At 38.3% G+C, this 24,803-nt stretch overlaps 1 protein-coding gene across 1 annotated transcript in view; it reads left to right on the forward strand.

Moving 5' to 3' along the window:
• btv (dynein cytoplasmic heavy chain beethoven) overlaps positions 1–24,803 on the forward strand; it is a 122,622-nt gene that overhangs the window by 71,716 nt on the left and 26,103 nt on the right. The window contains exons 40-48 of the mRNA XM_071695629.1: positions 3,240–3,382; positions 6,013–6,210; positions 8,539–8,753; positions 9,705–9,806; positions 10,263–10,394; positions 14,326–14,535; positions 17,688–17,901; positions 20,378–20,535; positions 23,310–23,403. Coding sequence (XP_071551730.1) covers positions 3,240–3,382; positions 6,013–6,210; positions 8,539–8,753; positions 9,705–9,806; positions 10,263–10,394; positions 14,326–14,535; positions 17,688–17,901; positions 20,378–20,535; positions 23,310–23,403 — 1,466 coding nt within the window. The remainder of the gene's footprint in view (positions 1–3,239; positions 3,383–6,012; positions 6,211–8,538; positions 8,754–9,704; positions 9,807–10,262; positions 10,395–14,325; positions 14,536–17,687; positions 17,902–20,377; positions 20,536–23,309; positions 23,404–24,803) is intronic.

Genomic DNA, 24,803 nt, shown 5'->3' on the forward strand with positions numbered 1-24,803 from the left:
TCTATCCATAGCCCACGCCTCGCAACCATACAACATTGTTGGAACCACTATTCCTTCAAACACTCATTTTTGCTTTCCGAGATAATGTTCTCGACTTCCACGCATTCTTCAAGGCTCCCAGAATTTTCGCCCCCTCCCCCATCCTATGATCCACTTCCGCTTCCATGGTTCCATCCGCTGCCAGATCCACTCCCAGATATCTAAAACACTTTACTTCCTCCAGTTTTTCTCCATTCAAACTCACCTCCCAATTGACTTGACCCTCAACCCTACTGTACCTAATAACCTTGCTCTTATTCACATTTACTCTTAACTTTCTTCTTTCACACACTTTACCAAACTCAGTCACCAGCTTCTGCAGTTTCTCACATGAATCAGCCACCAGCGCTGTATCATCAGCGAACAACAACTGACTCACTTCCCAAGCTCTCTCATCCCCAACAGACTTCATACTTGCCCCTCTTTCCAAAACTCTTGCATTCACCTCCCTAACAACCCCATCCATAAACAAATTAAACAACCATGGAGACATCACACACCCCTGCCGCAAACCTACATTCACTGAGAACCAATCACTTTCCTCTCTTCCTACACGTACACATGCCTTACATCCTCGATAAAAACTTTTCACTGCTTCTAACAACTTGCCTCCCACACCATAAATTCTTAATACCTTCCACAGAGCATCTCTATCAACTCTATCATATGCCTTCTCCAGATCCATAAATGCTACATACAAATCCATTTGCTTTTCTAAGTATTTCTCACATACATTCTTCAAAGCAAACACCTGATCCACACATCCTCTACCACTTCTGAAACCACACAACCAAAACGCTATATATTTGACTTTGTAAAATTTTTTCTGGCAGCATCATGCAAAAAAAGGACCACAGTATGCCATTGTAGAAACTCTGTTCTAAATCATTCCGTTAAGGAAATAGTGGCAGCTGGGCTTAGATTCTCTCTGTTGAACCTGTTTTTATGGGTCATGATCCTCAAATGAATTTGGTTGCAACAGTAGACAATCACTGTTTATGATTTATTTATCTATTCCAGACGTGTTTACAAGCATGATAAAATGAACTCATTTTTGTTGGAGTTGATGGAGGTATCTCTGCCCATTTTCATTCATGATATCACCTTTCAGTGGTTTCAAACAAACTGTACCATTGCTTAGATCAGGTTGTATTGATAATTCCTTCCTGGATGAATGAACTATGTACCCAAACTGATTAGAGAAATCCAAAAAAGTTTAGGGATCTCCTTTCTGAAGCAACCCCATTTGGTTTGAAGATACATTATTACATTATTCATTGTACATTAGTGAAACTTATACAGCTGAGATCTGGGACATCTCAATTCTGGTTATCTGAGAAGCTGTTATACCAAGAAATTTGATTCTCAGAGGCATGATTTGTAGGTGGATTGCATCTAGAGAGGTCGCATTGACCTTACTTTACACAAGTTGATATTCTAAACATTATTATACATAAGACTGATTCCTCTACAAAAGATATTGTGTAATTTCATAATCTATTTTTGTGTTTACCGCAGTTAATTTTTTTTCACTTAAAGCTCATATTTTTTTTTATGTACCATGAAACTGCTATATTTATGATGAAATAGTTGAAGGGAAAGTTCTGCAAGTTTAAAGAACCTTATATCTCTTTAAGACTTTATCAAGAGTAGAAAGAGTCTCCTTGATGGTCATTTGTAGGTGATTAGTGACTGTAGGTGTTTGTTTAACTTATGGTTGCCTTTAGACTACTTTGGTAGTGTCTCCCTAAACTATGAAATCAACTGAATACTGCTGAAATACATGAGGATTGTAATTGGATAAAATGCACTCATTTTGGTTGGATGGAACAAGGATATTTGTATGCGAGGCATCAGTAGCAAGTAGAGTTTGAGCTATTAGAAAAGAATCAAGTGCTGCTTTGTGAAACAAGTCTGTACCAGACCTTGTAGCACTCACTGCTATCCTTTTCATGTACTCCCACCAGTAGTTTGTGATTTGTACCTTGGTAGACTGTGACCTGTATGTCTTGTTTCTAGGTTGTTTTATTTTTTGCATATGATGTTTTTCATTTCATAAGAGAGAGATCAAATTCCACTGTTTGGAAAGCTTCCATTTTTCAGAAAGGTTGAGATGTTTCATGCTGCATCATTGGGATGGAGATTTCATTGGAACATATTCATGAAAATATGTCAAGATGAGCCATGAACCATTAATATAAACATAGGTTTTATTAGTTGACTGTGTCTCTTATAGTATTATAGGTGTATTTTACTGGCCTTTCTGCAATTATCTTGGATACTGTTGATTTTTGATGGATTTTGATTGTATTTTGTAGTTCAGGAATACAGGTTTGGTGTGACTGCATAGGTGAAGGTCAAGTGAGAGGTTTGCTCAAAATAGCATTGAGCTTATAAAAAGAATATTTCTGCGATAGAATCTTTACTTGCCCTAAACCCCTTGCATGTCCTGGCCAGAGGTGGGCTATCCTTAAGATGGCTGACCTTTGCAAGTTAAAGATTAACATTGTAGATAACTGACATGGAGGAATGTGGTGGCATGAAGTCATGTTTCTGAAGTAGTTTATTCACAGCACCCCTTAGGCCAAATCTTATTTACATTTTGTTGATTGTGTTTAGCACAACTGTGATATTTTTTATCAAAAGTCACCCATATGGCTTTATTGGCTTTTTCACAGAAACTACATTGGTTTAAGGAATATAAAGACTCCTGCTCAAAAGTATGTTTTTCACAAGCTCAATGCTAACTTCTTAGATACTCAGAAAATTGATGATATGAGTGTAGATACACTATTTGAAGTACAAGAAGCAGTAAGCTTAAAGGAAAAAGATTTCACACTGATATTGCAAAATGTTATCATTATTATTATATTTAACCCCAGGACCCCTTTTATAGGGCTTTTGTAGCTTCAAAACTGAGCTACAGTCAGTGGAGAAGTTTCTAAAAAAAGCTTGTACTCTCGTTCTTCATCTGATGGTGATACAGCCTCGCCAAAGATGGGATCTTGCTCATGATATAGTGAAAAGCAGATGGAGTCTGGTACCATCTATTTGGTTGTTATTAACTCAGATCAGCACAAAAGTGCTCATTTTTCCTTGCTGGTAACCTCAGTTAAACCCAGTGCCTCCTCTTTTATTTGTTTTCTGTTTGTCCTCTACATAAGCTAAGTACTTATGTATGTAAAATTCTAACTTTTCAGGAGTGATGAGAAACCTGCATATTGCCCTTATCATGGACTCAAGTAGCCAGGAGTTTTCAGTGCAGTGTGAGAGTAATCCAGCTTTGTACAAACAGTGCACTGTGCTCTGGATGGAAAGCTGGGCACAAGAGACTATGATTCAGGTATGTGATATAGTAGAGTCAGGATGTAGTATGGGCTAGGTACCAAAAGTTTTCATAGAATATCATATTGAGCTATATCATGACATCCATTTTAGCATAAACAAAGGGTAGGGGTATGTTATAAAAACAAAGAAATATAATCAAAATTATAAGTAGATCATAGAAATTTTGTACCAAATGATACTCAAAATATTATGAAAGCAATATACAGTACATAAGGAAATTATAGGCAGGAGTCTGCCTATTTGTACATCCATATTTCTTTGAGACTAAGCTCGGTAAGATTTTTTTTTTTCTTATATCCTCTCTGAACAAGTAAGTAATTGCAAGTAATTGCAAGTAATTGTAAGTAATGCATTAAATAAGAACATTCTGAAGAGAGCTGTGTAACAAAATTATAAAGAATATAGTTTACTGTAATATTCACTGAGTAATAAGTTACTCTGACCACTGTGTGATGTGGTCTTTGTTAGCCTTAAAATCTGGAGCCCTCTCCTCAGTCTTCAACAGGTGTGTTTCCTTTGGGGTCTTTTTTTTAGTAAAGGCTGATCTCATCACAGTTCCATACCTAACCTGGCATGTAACCTCTCTCTTCTATGATTATATGATGGTCCATTTTCACATACTCTGTAGCCTTTACATCAACTGTTGCAGGCTCACGTAACAGTTACTTTTCTCAGATTAATATGTGATAGAATTATGAAGCCAGCCCTGGCTAGTGGTAAGTTTACTTTTGCCTGATAACTTACCTTCTTTCTTCAACAACTCCTCTTGAATCTTGATGGCTTCGTTTTTTCTTATTTGCCCTCACGGGAAACTGTTTGACCCACATTTCTTACACAGATTTAGGGCATCTTCCATCATTGCATAAGTTGGCATACTGAGATACATTGGTATCTCGCAAGTACATAGCTGAGAAAAATCTTTTCTGATAGGTTTGTTTTTCTTCTTTAGACTGCAGATGCAGCATATGGTGCCTTAATGGTGAGTGACTGCTGAAGTGCTAGACCCCACATTCAAATTCATTCAGTATCTTGAACTTTCCCTCAAAAGCTATAGTCTTCCTTACCCTCTTGGCAGGCTTATTTGTAGGAGTACATACTTGCTGAACACTTGGGCACAGAAATATCCAATAGCAAATGATGCATCCTCTCTTTTTGAATGCTAACAGAATACTGACACAGTGGACAGAGTAGCATATGCAGCATCAGCACCTTGTTGCGTATAGGCAGCTGGGCTCACATCGTATCAGTGGTTTGTTATGATAGAAAATATGGTTGTAATTTAGGTGCTTGCATTATATTGATATTGTTATATCTTGACACTAATGTCCCTTTAATTGTGGTTTCAATGGATCAACTTTACATAACATATTTTTTACATGTAAGCTAACAGTTTGTTGCCTTGTGTATGCAGAAAACCTTGCAGGCCCTGAAAATGCAAATAAAAGCTAAATTTGAAAAGGTCACATCTTCCATTATGTTTATGACAGGACCCTGAACTGCCACCATCATGAGATGATAGTTGTCAGCCATATGGCATGTATGCCATATTCCCTAGTTCCCCAGTTGTGTTCATCACTGAGTGGCAGCCTAGGTTCTCTGAAGAATGCTATTCTTATGATTGTGTTTGGAGGAAGCACCCAGATCTGGTAGTTTATGTGGACTTGTAATATATGTCTGACTTTGAGTTAAAAGGACAGAGCGTCTGGGCTGCCCAGTTTTGCTATCTGATGTACAACACAGATTAATTATACTGGTTTTATATTCTTCTTTTCTGGTGCTTAAAAGACTTAGACTCCTTTGAGATTGTTGTTTGACTTCAAAGAAGTACTTTTTTCCATTTAGAGTGGACTGTTAATTCTAATAATACCTGGATATATCATAGAGACTATGTGAACCACACTTTTGAACGCTTTCAGAGAAAAGTAGGTAAATGCTGCTCATGTCATTTTAGAGAAGGCCCCATTGATTAAATACACCAAGACTCCATCATGTGTTTGGTTTTTACATGATCTGCATAAGCAGCAAAATAGAGAACAAAGTTCAAGCTCACATTAGGTTTGTTCCATATGGAGAGAGGTCACTGCCAAGATCACCATGAAGTAGCAGGTGAACTTGAAGGGGAAAGATATAGACTGTTTACTCAGTGACTGGAGATTCACTAGAAAATTTGTATTATGTATTAACACCACCTACCTCAACCTTAAATTTTAAAGATGTGAGGAAAAACTATTCACCTTTAATGAATGACTCGTATGATTATTCCAGAGGTATGACTAGTATGGTTATTCCAGAGGTATGACTAGTAATTTCTTGAAGACCTGATTTAACTGCTGTGAAGGAAGCTCACCTGAAAAAAGAAAAGAAAGATACAAATAGATAGATTAGATACTCAAAGATAGCTAAAGATGTGCAAATTATCAGATTACAGGATATTCTCTAATGGAGTAGGTGATATGTTACTGAGAGTTGATTTACAGAACTGTAATTAATCCATTGATTTTGGAGAAAATACTTTTAGAATATCTGAGACAAGATGTTTTAGGTTACATGAAAATTTGAAATTGATGTATTCTTGATGATTGTGTATAAACTTGGATATAGCTTTTTCACTTGTTTTCCCCCTAGATCCCAGATATGCTCTTGGCTGAGAGTGAGAAGGATCCAAGCAGTGGCCCAGAATTTCTGAACTCCTTCTTAATGGTGCATGAGAGTCTACCGAATCATCTTGCCACACCTAGACGCTACATGGCCCTTCTGCATGCTTATCGTTCCATATACAACACAAAGAAAGAAGGGGTTATACAAAGGCAATATCATCTAAAGGTAATGCCCTGGAATGTGATATGAGCTGGTTAAATATGTCTCCGCCTTGGGTATTTAGCTTCATGGACTGACAGTGGTGATTACTGGAGGGTGCCACACTCAGTGTGGCTGAGAAATTTGGATTTCATTTTCTTTGAAGAGAGTTTGGTTTTGGGTTGTAGATGAACATATAGAGGTGCACTGTCAGATATTTTTGACCATGGAAAGATAGAGACTACTGAATATAAGGATCAATGTGACTGAAGAAAGTCTTAACTGCATTTTGATATGTTCCACTCCTTTAGGGATTACCAGTGAATTTAAAACTCTTTTTTTACAAGCTTTTAACCTAACTATAAGCTTGATACAGAACCCAACGTTGTCATTGAATTTTCTTGTTTTATAAAGAACAACAAAGTAACTGCTTATGGATTTTTTTTAGATAGTCCTTCTGTTTGCATAAAACAGAGAAGCTTACCTCAAGCATCATTCTACCTCTTTTTTCCATAACAACAGGGATGTGGACAACTAGCACATAGTGAGAGTCATTGCATGTATCTAACTTTTATGAATCCTCAGTAGTCAAATTGTTGACTACTGAGTTCTCACAGGATGGAATTTGTCATTCTAAATAATAGGCTCAACTGGCTAGGCTCAGGAATATGAATTGCACTTCTGTCACTGTAAGATCTCTCTCCTAACTTACTGGTGCAAGGCTTTCAATTCAGACAGGAATGCAGAAAGCATCAGGTTCATTCCTCTAAGATCCTTTTTCTTTCTAAGTAAAGTTCTCCTTTATGTGTTCTTGAATAAGCCTCCAGACAACAGTTTGAAAGGATGATGGGAAAATTCATCTTTGCCTGCTCTGGGATCCCCTTTACAAAGTCATATCAACAGTAAACTGCCTTGTCTATAAATGGATCTTGCTCAAATTTATGAATGAACCTTCTGTGCCAAGTACCAGAGGTAAACGGAAAGCTTTTCCTATTGTGATTATCTTAGTTGATATTAATCAAAACTGAAATCTATCCACTGAACCCTGAACCTCTAGATGGATGTCTCAGACTTAAGACAGGTATGTCACTCATCAAAAGATTGTATTAATATGGATCTTTGGGACATGGGGACTTTTTGTTTGTATCAGCTGATAAAACTGACAGTGCCAAAATCATTTCATAGGTACATGCAAATCCCTTTGTGAGAGGGCATGTGTCTCAACAAAGAAAGTTCTACTGAGTCAAGTGCATTTTAAACCAGAAAATATTTTATTTTTTCTTCTCTTGAACACACAGAGAAGATACTCTTGTTAACACAGGCTCTTGCACTTATGGTGACAACCAGTCACCTGTAGTTGGGCAGAACCTCTGCCAAGGTTCATGTCCCTCCCTTAAGAATCAGTCATGTCTCACTCAGTCACTTCGGCTGGGGGTATAGATGAGTAGCTGCCTCACAGGACCATACCTCTGCTACAATCACTACATTTTGCCTATCTGTCTGTCTGTCTGTATCTCTGATGCCCATTCCTGCCAGGAACTTCCATGAGGGAATGGCCACGGTAAAAGAGTCTCCATAATTGGTGAACTCCAGCGCCATTTCTTAGCCCTTATTGCATCACCTTAAAAGGAAGAGGCACCCTTAACTGGCAAAAGGCAGCTCTAGCACTGTGTTTATAGAGGCTTCCACTCCTACTGACTACTACAACCTAATGTGTCTATGTGATATTCCTGCCTAACGTTCCAGTGTACTTCTGTGTAATGCCCTTGCCTAATGTTTCAACCAACTACTTCTGCCTCATGTGTATACCTAATGTCCCTGCCCACTGTTCCTACCTACCTCTTCTATCTGTTGCTCTTACCATTTTGTCAAAAGGCAGGGCTTACACAAAGCGCTCACTGCATAAAAATCTAGAGTCATGAAGAATGAGTGTTTGAGTTGTGTTGTCAGGTGTTATGTGTGACAAGGAGAGATTGTATGTTTGTGGACAGAATGTCAGCAGTCCTAAGTGTGGGTAAGGAAGAAAGAAAAGACAGTAACCTGGGTAAGAGGAGGACAAATTGACAATCACTGGAGTGCTGGCATCAGTAACCCTCCCAATACCCAGGCTGGTATTACCAGTACTAAATTTTCCTGTTTACAAAAAATGGGTATCCCAAGAAGGTATAGTAGGAATACTGTAGCACATATATATGAAATATAGAAAACCATATGTTTTGCCTTCAGAGGCAAGACTTGTTGGACTGGTTGATTTATCTATAGGATTCACTGCTTTGAAAGAAATCTTGAAAGTAATTGTTAGTAAGTTTAGTAGGCATTTCTTGATTGATCAGATGAGGATATGTGTTTCCATAGGCTGGTGTGTCCAAGTTAAATGAAGCACGGGAGATAGTGAGTAAGCTAAAAGCTGAAGCTGCAGAAAAGGAAGCTGTATTGGCAGAAAAGCAAGAAGAAGCAAATCGTGCTCTCCAGTTGATTACAGACACCATGAAGAATGCCAATGATCAAAAAGTGCAGATGGAAACACTGAAAGATCAAACTCTCATGGAAAACAAAAAGTTAGGCGAAAGGTAAGTACTCAATACCCAATAGAAGCATAGTTTTTAGTTCAGGTACAGTAAGGGCTCATTGAATCTCTAGATTGATAACATGTGCCCTTGTGTATGATCAGGCCTCCAACACTCAGAATATTTTTCATTCCATCCTTCCTTCTCCTCCTTGTTCCTGGCAGTTCTGACATATATCCCCTCTCAGTTATCCTCTCCTCACTCATTCTCTCTGTATTGGACATCCATATCATTTCATCACACCCACTTTAGCTCTCTCATACATACTCCACTTACTACCACACCTTTCTCCCATGCTACCATGTGTTATTTGGTCAACCATCTTTTATCTATCTATCTATCCATATCTCTGATGCCATTCCCTCTAGGAACTCCCATCAAGAAGGTGGCTGCAGTAAAAGAGTCTCCACTTTTCCCTGTCCATACATGCCTCTTCACACCACATGCTGTCTTTAAACATTTCATTTCCAACACATCCATCCTCATTTGTGTTTTTTATCAAGGGCCCATGCCTTTCATCCACACAACACCATCAAACATATCCATCTTTGTCTTCATAGACAGTATCCTTTCTTTCCATACCTTATTCATCAATGAGCCCAGGACCTTTGCCCCCTCACCCAGGTTATGGCTCACTTTAGCTTCCATAGATCCTTTTGCTGCCATATCCGCTCTCAGGTGTCCAAAACGTCCCACTTCTTCCAGGTTCTCTCAATTCAGACTCGCAGCCCAACAAACCTGTCTCTTTCCACCACTAAACCCAATATACATGCTTTTATTCAGATTTACTCTCAACTTTCCTCTTTCACACGCTCTTCCAAACTCAGATGCCAATTTCTCGCTTAAATCTGCAACTGCTGCTGAGTCATCAGCAAATAACTGACTCATTCCTAGGTCTCCCCACCCCTGACAGATTGAAACATGATTCTCAAATAAGTTTTCTCAATCCATCAGGAAAAAGGAGATTGATGAAGAGCTAGCAGAGATTGAACCTTTGGTGAGGGAAGCTAAAGTAGCTGTAGGCAATATAAAGCCAGAAGCCTTGAGTGAGATAAGGTAAGTCTATTCACTATTGTTCTGACACTGAACCTTTTTGACAAATTTTACTATGTTGTAAGAAACTAATTGGAACTCATTTATGAAACTATGTAATTGAAGCATTTGTATTTAGGCCTGTTGATAAGTAGGATCCTGAGGTAACTTGTCCATTCCTTCTTGGATTTAGATACTGGAAAAGAACTTTATAGGTGGTTATATCTGGTTCTACATCAAAGGTTGTTAGCAATTGTAAAGTCATATGGTATTGATGGGGTTATGCTTTGGTGTAGAGGAAACTGAGTATGGCATGATTTATTCCTGAAAAGTATTGGATATTGTGTGGATTTTTCTCTTCATTGTATTAACCTTCATTGATTGTATGCATTTTTTCACTTTTTGTGTTGTTATGTTATGGCATGGTATTAAGATCTAACATTTTGCTAAGTTGTAATAATTGATATTTGTTATTTTTAGGTCCCTTCGTGCACCACCTGAAGTAATACGTGACATCCTGGAAGGTGTCTTACGCCTTATGGGGGTTCAAGACACTTCATGGAACTCAATGAAGACTTTCCTTGCTAAAAGAGGCATTAAGGAAGATATCAGGTGTGCAAACATGAAATAAAGCAGTTTCTTCACACAAATATTAGTATTTCACATTTAAGTTTTCAAGGCTATAAGTTTAGCATATGTATAGTTGTTAGATACTTGTGTAACCCCAGGACCATTTTCACTGGGCTCCTGCCACTTAAAGACTATGCTGCGCATTATCTGTCTATCTTTATCTCTGACACCTGTTCCAACTGGAACTTCCTCAAGTGGGTGGCCATGGCAGAAGTCTCCAAAACTGTTGAACTCCAGTGCTGCTTCTTAGCCTTTAGTGCCTCATCCTTAACAGGCCACTAGCAGAGGGCAAGTCTTGTGCAGTGTTTGCAGGGGCTCCTACCTGATATTCCTACTGTATTACTATCTAATACCCTGAACTACTGCTTCTACCTAATGCCTCTAACTACTACTTCTACCTAATGCTCCTGCCTAAATGTTCATACCTCTTACTTCTATCTATTGCTCCTACCATTTTGCCAAATGACATGGCTAGCACATAGTGCTCTCCACAAGAAAATGATCTGTGTGAGTTAAGTGTTGTCCAATGTTACATATGACAAGGAGAGATTGTGTGTGTGGACAGAATGCCAGCAGTCCACATGTGGGTGAGGCAGAAAGACAAGACAGCAACCTGGGTCAGAGCGCAGCTTGACAACCACTGAATTGCTGGCTTACTATACAGCTGTCACTAACCCTCCTGATACACAGGCAGGTAGTACTTATGATATTCTTGGCTGCCTTTCCACTACAATTGTTACCTACCTGCTGCACATTAAAGCAGGGTGATATTGACTTTGGGGTGGGAATATCCTTGATAATGCTGTATTACTGTTGATCCATTGACAGTGATACAGTCTCATTGAAGGTGACTTCCTACTCATAGAGTGATCTTATGCAGGCAGAGTCCAGGAACACCTGCATATTATTACTACTATGAAACCCCAAGACTCCTATTATTGATATTATTTAGATCTGTAACTCCAGAATAGATGATGCTTAGTTAGACCAGGTCAGTTCTGAGTCTTTTGGCAAAAGCTATCAGTAAGCATCATCTGAGTACCAGTATGTGTTTTTGGGCAACAGAAAACTAGCATAAGATTATTGAGCAGATGTCATTGTTGATTCTCTCTTGGGAAACTCATTGATAAAATTTGATGAAATCTTTATGTGCATTTCTGAGATGTGCATTTTATTTCCATATTTGCTGGCATATGAGATGTAACTGCATAAACAAACTCTGATTTAGAATGGAAATATTTGGGAATAAGAATATATCACTACATATACTTGTCAACTATATGTTGTCAGAAAACTGCACAGGAACTAACAAAAGCATTCACCAGTAGAAGCAGATATGTAAGCATAGTTGGATGTGGTGATAAAGTGTGGTGATGGAGTTCCATTCAGAGTTAGGAGAAGGTAATATATAACATGGTCCTAGAATTCACTTGAATTCCTTGAAATCAACCAAAACATTAGAGGAGGGGCCTGTAGACTTAATAGCTTTGGTGAATTTTCCACAAATTTGACAGCAGTAGGGCTACTATGGGGTTAGCATGTCATTTGATGGAGATCCTTTGTAATATCATACTATTCCTAATTTTATCATGTTTGTGGTGAAACTTGTAAAGCATTAAATGCAGGAAGTGGCACTGGAGTTCACTAGTTATGGAGAGTGTATTGCTATTGCTACTCCCTTTCAGGAAGTGCACAATAACAAACCATGAAAGAAGCCAGCATGAGAAGTAATAGTGGAGTGAGTAATTGAGGAAGGAAAGGAGTGAGGGATGAGTGCTAGTGGTGTGCTGGTTACCCATGATTTCCCACCTCCTCACACCCTTCTCTCTCTCTTCCCAACACCTCATCCTTCCAATCTCCTACTACACTCATGGGATTGGCTGTGCATTTTGTGCAGTGAATTATTACTTTTGTCAACTATAAATGTTTTGGATAAAATGTTGGTGACAAATCCTTACATAAGTTCATTCATGATGCCATAGAGATGTTTTCATTTTTTTTTTCATTCCTAATCGCCGTTTCCCATGTTTAGCAAGTTAGTGCTGGAAACAGATGAGGAAAGGCCACATCTGCTGACATCCATTCTCTTCCATAGCTTGCCACAGATGCTTCATATTTCCTGGTTCAGTTCCAATTTACTATGTCCAGAATAGTGTGGTTGAATATCTTATTTCTCTTCTGATGTGTTTGTATGGAAAAATATGATAGTAGTTTGTACATTACCTTACCATACACGCTGAAAAATGTTAGAATTATATAATTGAGATATCATGAAGTCATTGAAGTTTAAATGATACAGGTGAAATATAGATCCAGAACAAAAGGCTTAACTCGTTTAGCAACCATTACCATGGGTTCTATGTTTTGGCAGTGGCCATTGATTACCAAGGGGTCTGTGTTTTTGTCTGTGTAGTAAAAGTTAGATAGGAAGATGTACTTTATTGGTATACATAAATGCCTTTTGTCACAAGCAACTGTAATTAGTACAGGTAGATACTCCTAGAGTGTCAGTTACCCACATAACATAAAGGGGAAGGTATGGCTTTGGCATCATGCTTATACATGCCACATTAATTAATGGCTAATTCGAGACATTAATTATCATGCTAATGATTCAGCATGTGTTGAACGCTATCACCGAGAAAAGTTCTTCACATATTAGTTATCCATTGCTAGTAGTGGAGAAGAGGTGGATGAGTCATCAAAAGTCAGTGAATATCTGAGAGGCCAAGCATGCACCAAACACCAAATCAAAAGTCTCTGCAATAACAACTGTTGTTAATTCATCAGATTTTTCTTTTTTTTAACTCCTTTTGATGTTTCCCAATAACTGAGGACTGAATTATTCTTGAAAATCTTGAAAGGACATTGTCTTGAGGGTGTCTCAAGGGGAAACATCAGTTGTCTATATCTTTTTTCTTTCTTGATGTGTTTGCACTGAAATAGAATATTGATTTTCCAAAAGAAGGAACAGAAAAGGGGGCCAGGTGAGGATATTCCCTCTAAGGCTCAGTCCTCAGTTCTTAACACTACCTTGCTAACATGGGAAATGGCAAATATGCATGAAAAGAAAAAAAATTAATGTAAATTGTCAGTGTCAATGGACTCTGCCTGCAAGATGTTACATCATGAGTGAAAAGTCATCTTTAGTGTGGTTGTATCATTGAGAGTACACACTTGTCAAAGGATTTCTCACTCCAAATAATTCTGCATTTTCTGTTACTGGAAGAAATGCAGCATTAGGTTGCAGGAGCTTTTAGAAAAGGTCCTGGATGTCAACAGGACTTGGGGTAATCATGGATAAAAATCAGTGATTATGTTGAAGATGCTGTAAAGTTGCTATTGTGAAAAATCATGAGTGCTTCCCAGACAGCCAGGTGTCTCCTTCATAATACCTACTGCTACTCCTACTGCTACTACCACTACCACTCCAAAACCCAAATAGGGAACCACTGGATAGTGGTGACTTGGTGGATGTTATTGGATGATATCCATTTCAGGTGTAACTGAAAACAGAGGCTCCTCCTGCTGATAAGGTTGCAGACATTGACTGAGAATATACTTTGGCATATAAGATGCAGTGATTGTTGGAGACATTTTTCAGGAAAAGTGCATCTATATGCTGGCACATATGGTAATTTGGCTGTTAGAGCAACTGACAAATTTTTATTACTTTTTGAACTCTGAGAAAAGGATAAGATGTGTTTTAGCATAAAAGAGAGTAAAATAGAATGCAGTCTGAGAATAAAGAAACAGATAAATGTATGTAACAAAATAGTATTAACATTTTTTTCAGCACATGTATGACAGTTATTTTTCCATACAGTAAAGAAAAATGAAGTTTTCATAGATTCATCAGTTCGCCCATGCAGATATTAATGAAATCTTACTAGAAGCCATTTATTACTTTCAGAAACTTCGATCCCAGAGATGTATCCATTGATGGTCGCAAATCTGTTGAGAGATTACTTCAGGATCGTTCAGATTCATTTACTCCATCTGTAGCAAAACGAGCATCAGCTGCAGCAGCTCCTCTGGCAGCATGGGTGAAGGCTAATGTGCGATTTTCATATGTGTTAGAGAAAGTAAAACCTCTAGAACAAGAACAGGTTAAGCTGCAAAGGTAAGATAACAGCTGCAGCAGCTTCTCTGGTAGCATGGGTAAGGCTAATGTGCAATTTTCATGTGTTAGAGAAAGTAGAACCTCTAGCACAAGAACAGGTTAAGCTGCAAAGGTAAGATAGCAGCTTTTTTATTATTATCACATTTCGGAGAAATACTGATTGTAGTTACATGTTGAATATTCTGATCTGTGAAATTATCTGCATGTAATACCTCAGTGAGTAGCATAAGTTGTATTTGTGTTGATTATTAATGAAAAATTAGTTGCTGTAATTATAGATAGATATCCCTGGGGATAGGGGAGAAAGAATACTTCCCACGTATTCCCTGCGTGTCGTAGAAGGTGACTAAAAGGGAAGGGAGCGGGGGGCTGGAAATCCTCCCCTCTTGTTTTTTTTTTTTAATTTTCCAAAAGAAGGAACAGAGAAGGAGGCCAGGTGAGGATATTCCCCCAAAGGCCCAGTCCTCTGTTCTTAACGCTACCTCGCTATTGCGGGAAATGGTGAATAGTATGAAAGAAAAAAAGAATTATATATATTTATTAATTTACATTCATTATACTTGATCGCCATTTCCCATGTCAGCAAGGTAGCACCTGGAAACAGAAGATAGACCCATCCACTTACACACATATATACATATGTGCACATACACCTACACATACATACATATACATATTAACATATACACATATACATACATACACATACACAGACATATACATATATATACATGTACATATTCATACCTGCTTCCCTTCATCCATTCCCAGTGCCACCCTATCCACAGGAAACAGCATTGCCATCCCCTGTGTCAGTGAAGTAGTGCCAGGAAAACAGACAGAAAGGTCACATTTGTTCACACTCAGTCTCTTGCTGTCATGTGCAATGCATTGAAACCACAGCTCCCTTTCCACATCCAGGCCCCACAGACCTTTCCATGATTTACCCCAGATGTTTTTCATGCCATGGTTTAGTCTATTGACAACACATTGACCCTGATATACCACATCATTTCAATTCACTCTATTCCTTGCATGCCTGTCACCCTCTTGCATGCTCAGGCCCCGATCACTTAAAATGTTTTTCACTCCATCCTTCCACCTCCAGTTTGGTCTCCCTCTTCTCCTTGTCCCCTCTACCTCTGACACATATATCCTCTTTGTCAACCTTTCCTCACTCACTCTCTCCATACGTCCAAACCATTTCAACACACCCTTTTCTGCTCTCTCAACCACACTCTTTTTATTACCACACATCTCTCTTACCCTTTCATTACTTACTCAATCAAACCTCCTCACACAACATATTGCCCTCAGAGATTTCATTTTCGACACATCCACCCTCCTCAATACAACACTATGTATAGCCCATGTGTCGCAACCATATAATATTGCTGGAACTACTTTTCCTTCAAACATACCCGTATTTGCTCTCCAAGATAATGTTCTCCTTTACCACACATTCTTCATCACTCCTAGAACCTTCACCCCCTACCCTACCCTATGACTTCACTTCCTCCAACTTTCTACATTCAAACTCTCATCCTAGTTAACTTATCCCTTAACCCTGTTAAATCTAATAACCTTGCTCTTGTTCACATTTGCTCTCAACTTTCTCCTTTCACACACTTTTCCAAACTCAGTCACCAATTTGTGCAGTTTCTCACTCGTATCAATCATCAGTTATGTATCATGGACAAACAACAACTGACTCACTTCCCAGGCTGTCTCATCTCCAACAGACTGCATACTCACCCCTCTCCAAAACGCTTGCATTTACCTCCCTAAATACCCCATCCATAGACAAGTTCAACATCTTTGGGGACGTCACACACCCCTGCTGCAGACTGACCTTCACTGTGAACTAGTCATTCTTCTCTCTTCCTACTCGTGCACTTGCTTTACACCCTTGACAAAACTTCTCTGCTTCTAGCAGCTTACCTCCCATACCATATACTCTTGAGACCTTCCAAAAAGTGTCTCTATCAACCCTATCATATGCCTTTTCCAGATCCATAGATGCTATATACAGATCCAGCCATTATTCTAAGAGTTTCTCACACATTCTGCAAATGATAACAATAAGGATATTTTTTTCTTACATATTCACCATTTCCTGCATCAGCGAGGTAGCGTTAAGAACAGAGGACTGAGCCTTAGAGGAAATATTCTTACCTGGCCCCTTCTCTGTTCCTTCTTTTGGAAAATTAGATAAATGGGAGGGAATGATTTCCAGCCCCCACTCCCTCCTCTTTTAGTTGCCTTGTATGACACGCAGGGAATATGTGGGAAGTATTCTTTCTCCCCTATCCGCAGGGATATTTGTTATGATAATAGTAATGATAATGATAACCCCAGAACCAGTTTTAAGAAAGTTTCCTAGTGTTACCCAGGACCTATCAAAAAACTCTTGCAGCCCAAGGCTATGCTACTTCCTGTAGTATGGAATTTAGACTCCTTTAGAGTGATAAGCGATGTGCAGAGCTGAGACGGAAAGTGTAAAGTGTAATGTAGGGTTAAGCATTTTACTTTTGTGTGTTGGTTTGATGATTAGTTATGGAGTGGTTGGGTGCAAGAAACCTAGTGCTGTTGCATAGAATTAAGTTGCCAAGGATGTTAAGGTAGGATTGTATTGGGTGGATCTTTGTTTCATTCTGTAGGTTTTGAGTGTTTGTGGTTGTTACAGAGCTTTGATTGTTGAGAATGCTCTGGTTTGTGTGGTTTGCATCTATGTTATGTTTGCTTTTAAGAGGATGAGAGATCAGGCAGGTGAAGCTTAGTTTAAATTGGAGTAGGTGAATTTTTAAAAATTATATTGAAGGATTCTTTTCCGTGTCCAAAACTGGTGCCTCTTAGTGTTCTAAGGACATTTAGCTTGTGTGTTGTTTTTGTGTCAGTTGGTGTGGGGTGTGTGTTTGTCATATGTAATTTTAAGAAAGTTTGGTGTTTTGCTCAGTGGGAGTGATTGTCTGTTCAAGGTTACTGGAGGATGAGCTGAATTTTATCTCTGCCTATAGTTAAAAGGGTGACTGAGTACTTTTGTGGGGATGCAGACTTGCAGTTGAGTACAATTTGAGTAAATGATTACCTTCTTATTGAGATTGTGCCACTATTAGTGGTATATGATTAATGACCTGATTTTCTTCTTGTAGAAACTTGGAGAGAGCTGAGGCTGAGATAGGAGAATTGTCTGCTGGTTTAGATGACGTTGACAAGCAGGTAGCTGTATTGCGAGAGAAGTTAAATCGCTCTACCAAAGAAGCTGCAGAAGTAGAATTCCACTTGAATAAGGCTAAGGAGACAATAATGGCTGCAGAAAGCCTTGTAACAAAATTGGAAGGAGAGTATCAGCGTTGGAGTCATCAGGTAAGATTTTCCTCCCTCTTTGATATGAACATTTTCCTTTAGCACTTGCTGTGCATATGGTTCAGATGTATGATGGTAAAATTTTGCAAGGCCATTAGTAAATTTATGAAGAGGTAAGCTGTTACTTGCTACCAGCTGCTAGGAAAGTGGTTGCCAACCATGTTTATCTTGTAGACCAATGTTAGCTTGACAGTTGACTTGTGTTAGGCTTTATTTAGTATTGTACTTTTAGCAGATGTCTTTTGCATGTAGGCTTAGTTTTAGCCAGCTTTAAGCACTACATGATAAAAATTTCCTAGAGGGGTATCAAATCTGATGCTTTTAATTTTCATACTTTTATACTGAAGATAAAGTCTAATATTGATGGTGTATCAGCCCATCTGACTTGTGTGTTAGTGATATGTTGATACAGTAAGTTTCTTTTACCCATTCTAAGAATTTATGTCTTCTTGACTCTATGCATGTTAATCCAAGTAGTTTAATTTGTTGAAATTGTCATTTATAAGAACGTCACCTTCTTGGAGAAGGGCATATCCTTCTGTCTCTAGCACTATCTTGATTGTGCCTTTCTTATTTTCATTAGATAAAAATTATTACTCATACTTTATAAACCTTTGGAGAATTTTAAATTTTCAACATTATTATGCATGTTTTTCTGTTATTGTTTTTCCCATTGTGTGCCTTTTGAATGGACCATCCACTCAGTTTTCCCTGCCATCAATTTATCAAACTATCTGTACCTATGATGGAAATTTCCTTCAGAAACTCCCTCAAGGGGGTGGCCATGACGAAAGAGCTTCCATAACTGGTGAACTCTAGTGTTCCTTCTTTGTAGCCTTTCAGTGCTTCAACCTTAACAGGCCACTGGCTGAGGGAAACTCTTGTGTAGTGTTTCTAGAGGCTCCTAACTAATGTTCCTGCCAACTGCTTCTGCCTAATGTTCCAGCCTAGTACATTTACCAAGTACTTCTATCAATTATTTCTATCTGTTGCCACTGCCATTTTGCCAAAAGGCAGGGTTAGCACATATTGCCTAGTGTAGAAAAAGCTAGATTACAAAGAATGAATTGTGTGAGTTGTGTTGTCAAGTGTTATGTGAGAAAAGGAGAGATTTGAAATTTGTGGACTGAATGCCAGCAGTCCATGTGTGGGTGAGGTAGAAAGAAAAGAGAGTTATCTCAGTCAGATGAATCCAACTTGACAACCATTGAAGTCCTGGGTCACTATGCAGCCATCACTAACCCTCCTGGTACCCAAGTGTGTAGTACCAGTAATATACCTCCCTGTTCAGTGGCTGCCTGCTAAGTGAGCAGTGGCAGATCTGAGTTCGAGAGTAGAATTATGCAAAGGAGAAGAATTGGAGGTACATTTAAAACTCTTACGAATAGGAAAAAATTGGAATGTACTCTGCAAAACTTGTATAGTGGATTACTTGACCCAAATCTCATGTATAGATGTGAGACATTAGGTGTTCACTGTCAGCAAAAATTAAATACTGTTGAGATGGATAACTTACTTCATATAGATGGGATTACAAGAACAGATAAAGAAGGATTTATGAATGATATACGGTGTGAAGGAAACCTCAGAGAGAAATTTGAATTAAGGTCTTTTTAGATGGTATGGTCATGTAGTTGATAGGCAGGTCCACTTAGTTTAGCTTAGTTTAGCAAAGGGCACAGGTGAAAGATCTGTAATCCAAGTTCCTCAGGACTAATTAGTATTCAGATATTTAATTTTCATGAAGCATAGATACTGATTTTTTTTTAGTGAGGTTTCCCAATTTGAAAATGTTGTCTGTATGTAATGTATGTAAATATGTTATAAAGCATTTAGAAGGATTTTTTATTGTACATAATCAAAATTCTTCCTTGTCTCTGCTTCTGACAAAAATAATGTAAACTAAAGTGCTAGGGGTTTGATGCTTGTTGAATAGTATTGCAAGGGTTGAACAAGGTCCAAAACCACCAAAATGGTAAATAAAATCATGGACCACTACTTTGGAAGTTCTTATGTCATTCCTGTAGGAATTGTAGATGCACAGGCATTTGGATATCAGATGTTTTGGACTCAGGATATTTGGATTAGAGATCTTTGATGAGTACTAGGACATGAGGTAGACTGCAGGAGATATGAGTAGATGCAGTGAGCAAGCTGATCAGGGCCAGAGTTGTTTGAGATGCAGATGCCAAGGGAATGATTTTTTGCCTGTTTCTGAAAGAGTAGTAATTTTGTGTGAGGAGCTGAGAATATGAATTAAGACTTTAGAGACAGCTTATTAATCAACTTAGTCTGAAAAGTGAAAGAGTAAGTAGCATTTATTCCATCAAACATGAAGATTTGTCTGAGTAAACTAAGATTAATGACATTGCATATCACCTGCCCCATATAAATGGGAATGGAGTTAAATATAACACATAGATAGGTTTTGTTGTAGAGACCTAAAGCCAGTTTTGAAAGTTTACTTTTTCATCAGGTATCTGAGCTAGAGTCAGGGCTGCAAGGTTTGCCAAGAGAAGCCCTCTTGGCTGCATCCTTCATCACGTACTTGAGTGAGGCCCCAGAGGATGTGCGTAAGGCTACACTTGCCCACTGGAGCCATTTGCTGCAAGTTTCTGGCTTTGATCTAAGAAAGTTAGTATCTCTTGGTAATACATGTGGTATTTAAGATGAGAGATGCTCAGTTCGATATAACACTGAATTCTTTGTGGCCTGGCAATGTGCTTAGGATATTCCTGTTTCAAGCCTCTATTTGTCATAGTGTAGGTATGAAATGAAGTTGAATTTTTTTTCTAAGTTTCACAGTAATGGCCTTCACACCTACCTTTTTTTAAGGTAGGTGAGACAGCACAAACAACTGAATGCCCTAATCAAGGCCATCTCATTTATGCTATATGTATGTATATGTGTATATGAGTGGTTGGGCCATTTTTCATCTGTTTCCTTGCGCTACCTTGCTGACGCGGGAAGCAGCAATTGAGTATAACAAATATATATATGTATATGTGTGTGTGGACGTGTATGTATATACATGTGTATGTGGGTGGGTTGGACCATTCTTTCGTCTGTTTCCTTGTGCTACCTCGCTAATGAGGTAGCAAGGTACAAACTTATACCTCTGTAATTTGAGCACTCACTTTTATCCCCTTTACCTTTGTACAGTGGCACTATGCAGGCATTCTGCCAATCCTCAGGCACCTCACCATGAGTCATACATACATTAATTAACCTTACCAACCAGTCAACAATACAGTCACCCCCTTTTTTTAGTACATTCCACTGCAATACAGTCCAAACCCGCTGCCTTGCCGGCTTTCATCTTCCACAAAACTTTTACTTCCTCTTCTCTGTTTACCAAATCATTCTCCCTAACCCTCTGACTTCACACACCACCTCGATCAAAACACCCTATGTCTGCCACTCTATCATCAAACACATTAAACAAACTTTCAAAATGCTCACTCCTTCTCTTTCTCACGTCACCACTACTTGTTATCACCTCCCCATTATCCCCATTCACTGATGTTCCCATTTGTTCCCTTGTCTTATGCACTTTATTTACCTCCTTCCAAAACATCTTTTTATTCTCCCTAAAATTTAATGATACTCTCTCACTCCAACTCTCATTTGCCCTCTTTTTCACCTCTTGCACCTTTCTCTTGACCTCCTACCTCTTTCTTTTATACATCTCCCAGTCATTTGCATTATTTCCTTGTAAAAATTGTTGTCCAAATGCCTCTCTCTTCTCTTTCACTAATACTCTTACTTCTTCATCCCACCACTCACTACCCTTTCTGATCTGCCCACCTCCCACGCTTCTCATGCCACAAGCATCTTTTACGCAAGCCATCACTGCTTCCCTAAATACATCCCATTCCTCCCCCACTCCCCTTACGTCCTTTGTTCTCACCTTTTTCCATTTAGTACTCAGTCTCTCCTGGTACTTCCTCACACAAGTCTCCTTCCCAAGCTCACTTACTTTCACCACTCTCTAGGTTTACTGCAGACTAATTGCCACAACCAAGATTTGAGCCTATGTGATCGACCTGTGGGTGGCCCATGAATGCATGATGTTCAGCAATGCTAACTGGTGCACTGCAAAGGTGTACTAAGTATATTGTTGTTTAGATGCATTTTTGTGAAGGGATAAGGAGATATAAGCAAGGTCAGATGGAAATTGATGACTGGTGGAGTCTTTTGAGGAAGCTGGTGATGTGTGAGAATCATATTGTACTTTAAAACTTTGCTGTTTAAGGACATTTCTGAAGAAGTGTTTATGGAATTTGAATATTGATTTTCGGTCAAGAAGAGTAGTGGTGTGTGTTTGTCTGTGTTAGGTGACTACAGGACAGTTAAGGAGTAAGTTTTCAGTGTCATCAGTATGAAAGTTATATCTTAAGCATGATGAGTCTTGTAACATATTGAAACTGTGATTGTCATAGCTAACTTTGTGTGATTGCCTCTTCATATTTTATAAAGAGGGAGTTGTACACTCGTGAGGCTCCTTCTTTTAAAGTCTCTTCTATCACACAGCTCCTTGGATTTATGTATGTTGTCTGCTTTTCCCATGCCCTAGTCATTTTGCTCCATTCATTCTACATTCTTCTACTCTAAAAGTACTTCTTTACATCTTTTTTAACAAGTTTTATGCTTAATTTATTGTTATGTCCTCTTATTGCTCTATCCCAGTATCTCTCGAAGAACTGTTTAAAATTCATGACATTGATCTATTTCAAAAACTCTGCCTTTGTCTAGTGATATCTTAAACAGTAGTTCAAGAGGTTTATATAGCATATCTGCACACATCTTCACCATACTGTGAAATTTCATCAAGGCCATGAGCCTTGTATGGGTCAAGACCTTTTGGTATTCTGTTAATATCTTTTCTGGATATCTTGTCAATTTTTGAAACCTCCTTCCTTTTCCATTCTTTGGTGTTAGGGTTATAGTTTCACACATATCCTTATATCATCTTGAACACATGCTGGTGAGCTGTGCCTACACCATGGATTAGAGGGTGACTCTTGCAAGGTTGTCATCAGTGTGCAGAAGTGAGAATTAATACACCAAGATATTCCCCATCAGAGGTCAGCACTGGATAGAAACTCTGTCCCCAGAGGAGCATATTTCTTCCCACTTTTAGCTGTAGGTCTACCTCGAGCTGCCCCTGGCCACAATGCCGAACCATAAGTCAAACTCAAATGTCTTACACATACGCATACAGTAAAACCAGTCTTACATCCAGATCCACCATCTAAGTGTTTGAATATTATTGACTTTTTGTCTTCCATACCTTAGTTATGGGTAACTGCTACTTTGCAGCCACTATTCTTTTGTTAGCAATCCATCATCATATTGGTTATTCATCTGCTCATTAGAGCATTAGTCAGTTTGTTTTTAATCTACAGATTCCTGAGCACTGAGCGGGAACAGCTTCAGTGGAAAGCAGAAGGCCTTCCATCTGATCAGTTATCTGTTGAAAATGCTCTTGTCATACTTCAGGTAAAGTCTAAAGCTACTGTAATTCACTTTTTATTAACAGGTTGCTTTGATTATAACTTTGAATGTATCATATGTTTTTAAATTGAATAAGACTGTATGCCCCTCGCCTAGTAAGATTTTCAGACGTTCATAATTCTATATATAATACTAGTGGTGGATAATAATGTACATTAATTGCTTGATGTTTTGATTTCACTGAAGAAACTTGGGAGAACTTTGTTGCCCATTCCTTATTACAGCTATACTGGATCTTGCGTATCTCTCATCAAGGTACTATCATTATCATTTTACTGTCATTGATTTGAATCTGATTCATTTTGTTTGGTTAAAGATTCTTCAAGAAGGAAAAAGAATTTTGAAGGTGTTCACTTTGTCATGTCAAGTTAGGAATCAGGCATGAAATTGGGATAGTATTTTCCAAAAGGATGACTTTTTGGAATGAACAGCAAACTATACTGCTGCTACAATTCTGTTTTATACTGCACATTCACTGAAACTCATACTGAATGTGTGGTTGATTTGTTTTTATGATTTACAGTTTACAAAATAACTGAAAGAAATGTGAATTTGGGAATTTCCTTTGACATGAGAAGAAATTTGGATTTCTGACAGACATCTGTGGTTTATAAAGTTGTTTTATTATATCACTAATTTCTGAATAACTCTCACTGAATGATCATTTAATATTAGAAATTGTTTACAGTATGTCATCGTTAAGAATACAGGAGTATGTAAGAATGATGTGGCAAGTAATATAGGATTGTAAGTGTAAAGTTTTTAAGGATCCTTGATTTTATTCTTCAAAAGGGGATTATGATTATATTCATTAGAAGTTTTATAATGAAGTGATACGCTGCGTGAATTTATGGATATTCTCATGATAACCACTTGGGTAATGGGAGCATACATGGATGCTTTTGGAGGTACTCCATTTCAGTTTACAACTTTTGCTATAGAAATTTTTAAGTATATCCTTCAGGGTTATTTGTTACACCTTCTCTGTTAGATATTTATTGCTTCTTTTATTGACAGTGTCATACTATATAAACAAGACAGACCTATACCTATAGGCACACACTCTTTGTAAAAGTTTATTAGCAGAACTGGAGTCCCAACCCTGCAGGCTGGCAAAAGGGATACCCAAATTCTTGGGTAAGACTTTCTTCTTTGCCAAGAAATTAAGTTCTCACATGGAAGAAGTATTTACATCTCTTGCTACATTATAGTCCCATAGGAGTAATTATGCATAAATTAGATCCTTAGAGTTGAGTTTTACCCTTAGTATAAGTGACTGCCATCTACGATAAAAGCTGTTGGTCATTCTCTTAGCTATCATTTAATCACAGGCTTTTTCCCAAACACATTCTTTAGTTATTTTATGAAGCAATTTTGCTCCCTTT

This window comes from Panulirus ornatus, chromosome 58, assembly GCF_036320965.1.
Source record: "Panulirus ornatus isolate Po-2019 chromosome 58, ASM3632096v1, whole genome shotgun sequence".
Taxonomy (NCBI): Eukaryota; Metazoa; Arthropoda; class Malacostraca; order Decapoda; family Palinuridae; genus Panulirus; species Panulirus ornatus.